General features: G+C 34.6%; 2 protein-coding genes across 2 annotated transcripts; both read left to right on the plus strand.

Moving 5' to 3' along the window:
- Window positions 1-747: 747 nt before the first annotated feature.
- On the plus strand, window positions 748-6,192 carry LOC112744409 (uncharacterized). The gene is made up of 4 exons (XM_025794023.3): window positions 748-881; window positions 4,319-4,438; window positions 4,860-5,150; window positions 5,359-6,192. The coding sequence occupies exons 2-4, from the start codon at window positions 4,331-4,333 to the stop codon at window positions 5,917-5,919; spliced, it is 960 nt and encodes a 319-aa protein (XP_025649808.1). The 5' UTR covers window positions 748-881; window positions 4,319-4,330; the 3' UTR covers window positions 5,920-6,192.
- Window positions 985-3,227, plus strand: LOC114924033 (uncharacterized). Its single transcript, XM_029292538.2, has one exon. The coding sequence runs from the start codon at window positions 1,119-1,121 to the stop codon at window positions 3,225-3,227; it is 2,109 nt and encodes a 702-aa protein (XP_029148371.2). The 5' UTR covers window positions 985-1,118.
- Window positions 6,193-8,432: the final 2,240 nt, after the last annotated feature.

An 8,432-nucleotide genomic window follows, 5' to 3' on the forward strand; every position in this document is an offset into this window, starting at 1 on the left:
TAATTGTGCTGCATATTATGGCAGGAGTTAATTCCAGTAGTTCGTGAATTGATGCTTGGAGTGTACTATAGGTTTTGTGTGTGTCACCTGTGGAAGAACTTCAACAAGCAATGGAAAGAGCAAGAGTTAAGAACCATTAAGCGGGTGACCCTGTTCCAGCAACTGATGTTACCACTTCTGCAGTCCCAATAATGGCTAATGCTCCTTCTCAGAATTCGCATTCGTCCCAAACCATCAAAGCATTGGACGCATTCCACAACCACATTAATTAGGAATCTTTCCCAATCTCCCACGAGTAAGGCTCCTCACGAAAACCCTATGAAAACGTGATCGTGCAGAACTCCCTGCAACTTGGCTTCCTGAACTCATCATTTCTCCAACACAGTCTTGATCGTATTCGGAAAGGAGGGCTGAAAATTAGGATTTTATCATTTATGGAGGGGTTAAATTGAGTTCATTCAAATTTTGCCACATCATTCACTCATCACATATGCACTTTGGTAACCTATGTGACATGTGAATACACACTCTGGCGACTTAACGTGCCACATCAGATTTCCATTAATGAAACTAGCGCCAAAAGCAAACGTGGAGCACGATTCAATATTTGAGAATTTTAATTGGGTAACTATAAATTTAGGAATCGAAATTAAGGCAAGTCAAAAATTTCAGAGGCCAAAATGGTTTCAACTCCTTCTTTGTCACTTTCCTCTTATATAAATTTAGCATTTTCTTTTGGTAAACTTTATAAATTTGGTTACTTTTTTGTGTTGTGTGTTGTGTCGCATCCCATGCTGCTAAAGCGATGGTGAAGATTGAAGAAGAGTAAAGGCGAGCATAGAATCTGCGACCAAATCGTAAAAAAATCACGAGCAGTTAGGGTTGGTTCTTCTTCCTCTTATTCTTTTTCCCAAGTTTCGCTGTTTCCGTGCACGCACCTTATTTGATTTCTTTTTTTGAAATTTCATTGTGACCCCTCTAAATTATCTTATTCCCGTCGTGGCCCCTTTATTAGTAGTGTAGTTCTTGTTTTCCTCTGATGGAGGATGGAGAGTGTCTGAAAGTCTGAAACTGCCGTGGTTTTCATAAAAAGCAAATTTGATTGTCACTGTTTCTTAATGTTCTACCTAATGTTTCTCAGAATCAATTATCATTGCTTCCACCAAAGACTCTCCACAATGTTCTGCATGCTTAGCACATGCACCAGAACATTATGCTATTCCTCTTCATCACCCCTATCACCATCACAATCTTCTTCAATGGTGAAAAAGGTGTGCTCATTGGTGTGTGATTCTTACCACAATCAAAGCCATGTGAGGGTTTCATCTCCAAGGCTCAACCTTGTTGATATTGACCCTGATTCACTGACCCATGAACAAGCCTTAACCATAGTTGCGTCACTTGCTTCTGATGCTGGTTCAATGGTGGCCTTGAGTTTTTTCAATTGGGCAACTGTGCACTCGAAATTTCGAAACTTTATGCGGTTTTACATAGTTTGTGCAACATCAGTCATTGGGAATGGGAACACTGAGAAGGCCCATGAAGTGTTGCAGTGTATGGTTAAGAATTTTGCTGAGATTGGGAAGGTGAAGGATGCTGTGGAGATGGTTATTGAGATGCATAATCAGGGTTTGGTACCAAGTACCAGGACTTTGAATTGTGTGATTAAAGTTACTTGTGAAATGGGGTTTGTTGAATATGCAGAGTACCTGTTTGAGGAAATGTGTGTGAGAGGGGTTCACCCTAATTCTGCTAGTTATAGGTTGATGGTTATTGCTTATTGCAGGATTGGCAAAATTTTGGAGGCGGATAGGTGGTTGCATGCCATGCTTGAGAGGGGATTCATGGTTGATAATGCGACATTTACATTGGTGATCAGTAAGTTCTGCGAAAAGGGTGTTTCAAACAGGGCGATGTGGTATTTTAGGAAGTTGAGTGACATGGGTTTGAAGCCTAATTTGATTAATTATACATGCATGATTGAAGGTTTGTGTAAAAGGGGCAGCATCAAGCAAGCCTTTGAAATGTTGGAGGAAATGGTGGGTAAAGGTTGGAAACCTAATGTGTATACGCATACCGCATTGATTGATGGTCTTTGCAAGAAAGGATGGACTGAGAAAGCCTTCAGGTTATTTCTTAAGCTTGTTCGAAGCGAAAATCACAAGCCAAATGTCCATACATACACTGCCATGATAAGTGGGTATTGCAAAGATGAGAAACTGAACCGGGCAGAAATGCTACTGAACCGAATGAGAGAGCAGGGTTTAGTCCCGAACACCAACACATACACAGCTCTCATTGATGGACACTGCAAAGCAGGAAACTTTGAAAGAGCATATGAGTTGTTGAATCTAATGAATAATGATGGTTTTAGTCCCAATATCTGTACATATAATGCCATTGTTGATGGCCTTTGTAAAAAGGGAAGGGTAAAAGAAGCTTACAAAATTCTTAGGAGTGGCTTTCATAATGGTTTGGAAGCTGATAAAGTCACCTATACTATTCTCATATCTGAACATTGCAATCAGGCTGAAATCAAGCAAGCATTGGTGTTATTTAATAAGATGGTCAAGATTGGTATTCAACCTGACATTCATTCATACACTACATTGATTGCAGTCTTATGCAGGGAAAAGAGAATGAGAGAAAGTGAGATGTTTTTCGAGGAAGCTTTAAAAGTTGGACTCATCCCTACGAAGAAGACTTATACATCTATGATATGTGGTTATTGCCGGGAAGGAAATTTGAACTTGGCTATGAGGTTTTTCCATAGGATGAGCGACAGTGGTTGTGTTCCAGATTCCATTACTTATGGTGCTATTATAAGTGGGCTATGCAAACAATCGAGGTTGGACGAGGCTCGTGGATTATATGACTCCATGTTAGAAAAGGGACTTGTGCCATGTGAAGTTACCCGGGTATCATTGGCTTATGAATATTGCAAGATAGATGACGGTTTCTCTGCTATGGCTGTTCTTGAAAAGCTGGAGAAGAAACTCTGGATCAGAACAGCTAATACCCTTGTCCGGAAGCTTTGTAGTGAGAAGAAAGTAGGCCTTGCAGCACTGTTATTTCACAAGCTACTAGACATAGATCTTCAAGTCAATCGGGTAACATTAGCAGCATTTATGACTGCATGCTATGAAAGCAATAAGTATGCTCTTGTTTCCGAATTCTCTGCAAGGATATACAAGGAAAACCGATTAGCAATCAATGTCACTAAATGACGAAATTTGCTACTTGCTTTCTGAGGCTGGTTGTATCTCAATCTCAATCTGTAAATAGATTAAATTTTGGAGTTGAAGAAGTATACTTATTTGAAGTGATGCGAGATTTGCGGCATCTTTAACTTCAACTCTACGAATTGATGTGCTGATGTGAGCAATAACTGGGTTCAGTAAAAAGCACCAATTTTGTTACCTTGGACTCGGGTAACCATACTTTTGAGATCTTAAATTTGTGAAGTTCATCTAAGATTTATCGATTATGATTTCTTGGTAATCTGTCATTAGTTTTTCCTTCCCTTCTGTATTTATTTGTTTCCATTAAAAAGACAGTAGATACTATAGGAAGTATTAATGTTGGACATGAACTTTTACTGTAACAGATGCATAGAGGAAATGTTATCTGCGGTTCAGGTAAAATTGGAATGGATAATTGTATATTTTTCTTCCCATGAAACTCAAATTTATATACCATTATCATCTACACCTATCTTAACTTAAATTTGCATGTCCCAAATTCCAATTGAATCATAGGGAATCGGACATTTTTTGCCTCCTTAATGTTCTCCCTTATGTTTCTCAGAACCAATGTTTATTGCTTCTACCATACACTCTCCACAGTGTTCTGCATGATTGCACATGCATCATAACACAATGCTATTCTTCTTCATCACCACAACCCACCCTATCACCATCACAATCTTCTTTAACGGTGAAAAAGTTTTGTTCATTGTTGTGTGATTCTTACTACATTCAAGCTCATGTGAGGGTTTTGCCTCCAAGGCTAAACCTTGTCAATATTCACCCTGATTCACTGACCCATGAACAAGGACTAATCATAGTTGCATCACTTGCTTCTGATGCTGGTTCAATGGTGGCCTTGAGATTCTTCAATTGGGCATACAACCATGAAGTGCATTTTTATTAAGAAGAATGAAAATATTTGTGTGGTTTATCATTTTATGCTATAGTTAATTGTAGTTAAATTTCCAGACTATACATCTACTTGACTACTTCCATTGACCAGATGATGAAATGATTTGGATGTGTTTTGTCCTTTCTTGTATTAACTTGATGTAAAAATTTCTGTTCAGATACCTCTATAGATGGATCGTTGGAGTGGAATTTTGAGAGTTCAATTGCATTCCAAAAGCAAGGCATTCCATAGAGTTGGTGCTTCTCTCTGCCTTTCACCAGAAACCAGAACTCTTAGTGTAAGTCCCTTGAAGTTGATCCCTGAAACCTTTACAAAACATCAGAGATTTAGTGTCAGATAATCATAACTGGGTCAATTTCTTACTATAATCGTAACAGCATTTCGGTTCTATGCCTAAACTTCCAGTATCTCGCTTGGCATTTTCTTTAATACAACTTTAGGAAGCTTTAGCTATGGACTTATAACTGTATACTATAGTTATTTTTTCCAGTGTACTTTCTTTCTTCCGTAAGCTTCTTTGGGTTATGATCTGAACTTTGGTTGAATTTTTTGTGAACTGAGAGGTTAATATATAAAGTTTTCCACTATGTAAATAAAATAGGAATAATAACAGTACAATATTGTACCCTCTAATTCATTAGTTACTGTTTCAATCTAGCCTTTTTGCATCAGGCATTATGTCTTATTATTTGACACAGGTACCCGAAGCAAATGCTATTTTTTTCTGTGGTGATAGAGTTGAAGGGACCGGTAACCAAGTGATTGAGAGGCTATCCGATCTGCAGAAGCTATCTGAAATTGTTGTGTCTAAATTTGGTTCTTCCATCAATGCTTGGGTTATTCAGGCTTCTGTTTTCAATGGACCTTTTGCCGTCTATAAGGACTTCATACCATCCGTGAATCAATATGGAGAGCCAAGGTCGTATCAACCAACAGGATTCCCGGCGTCTACTTCAACCGTCTCACTCTTATCTAATTGCCTTGAAGAAGTATGCACTTTCCTTTCCCTTTTCTATGTTTTGGGAGTTGAAGCAGAAAAATATTTTTGTATTGCATATTTGCATTGCATCTCGTTATTTACCACCTTTTATGCTTTAATGGATATGCATCCTTAGCATGCAATCATGCATTTGTAACTTCTAGGTGCTGTTTTAATGTTGAAAGCTTCTCGTATTTTCATATTTCTTTATCATGCAGGTAAGGAAAGTTATTTCGGGAACGCGAGGAGATACACAATCTGGCTGCAGCCGACGCTCCTCTGTCTCTCGACCCAAGACATTCATCCTTGGATTCAGCAAAGGTGGAACTGTAGTTAACCAGATAGTTACCGAGCTTGGCTCCACAGAAATTGCATCCGATGCGAATTCACCCTGCTCTGGACAACCTGAGGAGACTTGTATAGTACCTAAAGCAAAGGAAAGCTTACTGAATAGCATCACTGAGATTCATTATGTTGATGTTGGTTTGAACTCTACTGGGGCATACTTGACTAACCATCATGTATTTGAGAGAATCACCAGAAGGCTCATACAAGGAGCGCCTCAACTCCGGTTTATCCTTCATGGAACTCCGAGACAGTGGGGCAACAAACAGCGAGATTGGATCAGGAATGAAAAAGACGAAATGCTCCGCCTGCTTGAATCTGAAGCACATAAGAGTGAGGGGAAATTGAAAGTGCACTCAAGGTATTACTTTGCTGATAAGCCTCCTGATATGCAGATGCACTTTGAAATAATTGAAAGTTTAGATGTGAGTTGATACTTCACTCTTGATGGGTCCAAAAGAAAAATTGCCTTCATTATCAGGAAGATATAATATTCTGCTGCAAACATTGCTGTAAAAAAGAAAAGTGAGTGTAACTAATATTGTCTTCATCATCAGGAAGGTTATAATCTCCTCTTGCCAAAGCTAGAAGCTTGTTAAATTCTCAAATTCACTAGATGTATCACAAGTGACAAAAAAACGTAATGTAAATTTGATAGTATTCTATTATAGTACTATTCTACCAATAAAAGAAGAGTCACTTTGTAAGCTATGTTGTTTTTAATCATGGAATCAAACTTGGGGTCTGAAGGGTTTATAGCTGATGAGGACTATAGTGATGGCGACGCCGACATGGATCATCCAGGTGATGATGATTAAAGTTAATATATAGTTAGATAGCTGTATGGTTGAGTATACACACAACAAGTTCTTGTTCTGTATATTCCAAAGGGTATAGTAATTTTCATCACCAAAATGCAAGAAAGTCCATCCTCGAATATTGTTATACTAGTATTTTATGATGATAATTGATATTGGTAGCTTCTAATCGTTTTCATAAAAGTAATACAAAATCAATATAATATTGGAGATCAGAGAAAATCAATGTTGGAGAAAGAAAGAAAGAAATGAAGGAATGACATCATGATCTATGACAAGGTGAACTCATGCACTACTTTTAAATTAATGTTTAATTGGATACCGTACTGTTTTAGTCATTAACATCAAAATTTAATTTTTATTTTTTAGAATATTTATTTTTGTTTTAAATATTTTATTTTATTCTATTTTAATTTTTTTATTAAAATTTAAAATTTTCTTTTAAAAAATAATATATTTTTTCTATTATTATTATTATTATTATTCCACTATCAAATCATTACCATTACTGCTATGGCTACCATAATTTCTCTTTTGGCTGTTTTCTTTCAATATGTGCAAGTATTTTTTTTAATAAATAAATTAAATATAATAATTATCGAAATAAATAATTTAAAAAATATTTACCAAATAAATATCCTTCTCTTATCTCGTTTACATTGTAAACGAGATAATTTTGAAACGAGATATATGTAGTTTACACTGTAAATAAATACGAAAATTGAAAAACTACATCTATCTCGTTTACACTGTAAACAAGATATAAGAAAAAGATATTTATTTCGGTAAATATTTTTTAAATTATTTATTTCAGTAATTATTATATTTAATTTATTTATTAAAAAAAAAACCCATGTAAACTACATGTTAAACTACAACCTTGGATCAATAAAAAATCAATTAAGGTGTGTTTGGAAGTTGGAACCTAATGAAATTGAAATTAATTTGATTTCAAAATATTTTTTTGTTTGAAATGGATAAAAAACAAAAATTTAATTAATTTGTAAATCTCACGGACTTACATTATAATAAACTCAAATCTCTTTATTTTTCATATAATTTAGTTAGAACTGAAATGATTAGGTTTGTTAAAAATATAAAAGATTATTTTTATCCTTTAGGTATTAATATAAAATCATATCATTATATTAATTTTTAAATCAAATTAATTTTTATTTTATATGATTAATTTAAAACATAATAATTAATTTTTAATTTAATTCATTTCAAATCAAATAAAATAAAACTAAAAAATATTTTGTTCCATACACACCATTAATGATAAATCATTTATCCACGCATCAAATTCTCTTGTCTCCATGGATGCTACTCCACCTTCCTAACCTCCTTTAAATGATTTATCACTGATGGTGTGTAACTGTGTATGGAACAATTTTTTACTAACTAACAAAAATTTGAATGAACACCAAAGCCCTTCAACTCATTCCATTTAAATTTGTTTTTCATATGTTAAAAATTTATTCAAATTTTTGTTAGTAAGTAAAAATTTATCCTTCTTTTTTTCAGTATGTGTATATTGTAGTGAATTTTGTTCAAATATATAAATACATGAGAAGTACTGATATATACTTTAAAAAAGATCAGGTAAAATTCTAAGTAATAAGATAATATAAGAGAAATTTTTTATATTGGTATGAAGCTTTTAGCCTAGATCCATGTTTCTGATATTAGATTGGCGTTCCTTTGCCAATTGCCATGTTGATAAAATTGATATGAATTTAAAATTGATGTTAAGATTCAAGAGTATGACAATTGCCATGTTGATAAAATTGGTGCTAAGAGTGTGACGATAACAACTGAAACCAACTTTCAAAAAACAAAAAATCAAGAAAAGAAAAACCAAAAAACAAAACAACTGAACTGAGAATTTTGCAAAGCAGTAAGATGAGTTTAATTTTTTTTGAAAGTAGACATGTCATACGAGCGAGTTTAGTTTGGATGAATATTATAGCATATAAATAACAGCTTTATTATTGGCAAAATCTAAGGATGCGTTTGATTTGTGTTTTTATTTTTTATTTTTATTTTTAATATTGTCTGTTTTTTAGATTTTATGTGAAGAAAAAAGTGAAAACATGAGGTAAAAACAGAAAATAAAATTTTATTGT

The sequence above is a fragment of the Arachis hypogaea genome, chromosome 14 (assembly GCF_003086295.3).
Source record: "Arachis hypogaea cultivar Tifrunner chromosome 14, arahy.Tifrunner.gnm2.J5K5, whole genome shotgun sequence".
Classification (NCBI taxonomy): Eukaryota; Viridiplantae; Streptophyta; class Magnoliopsida; order Fabales; family Fabaceae; genus Arachis; species Arachis hypogaea.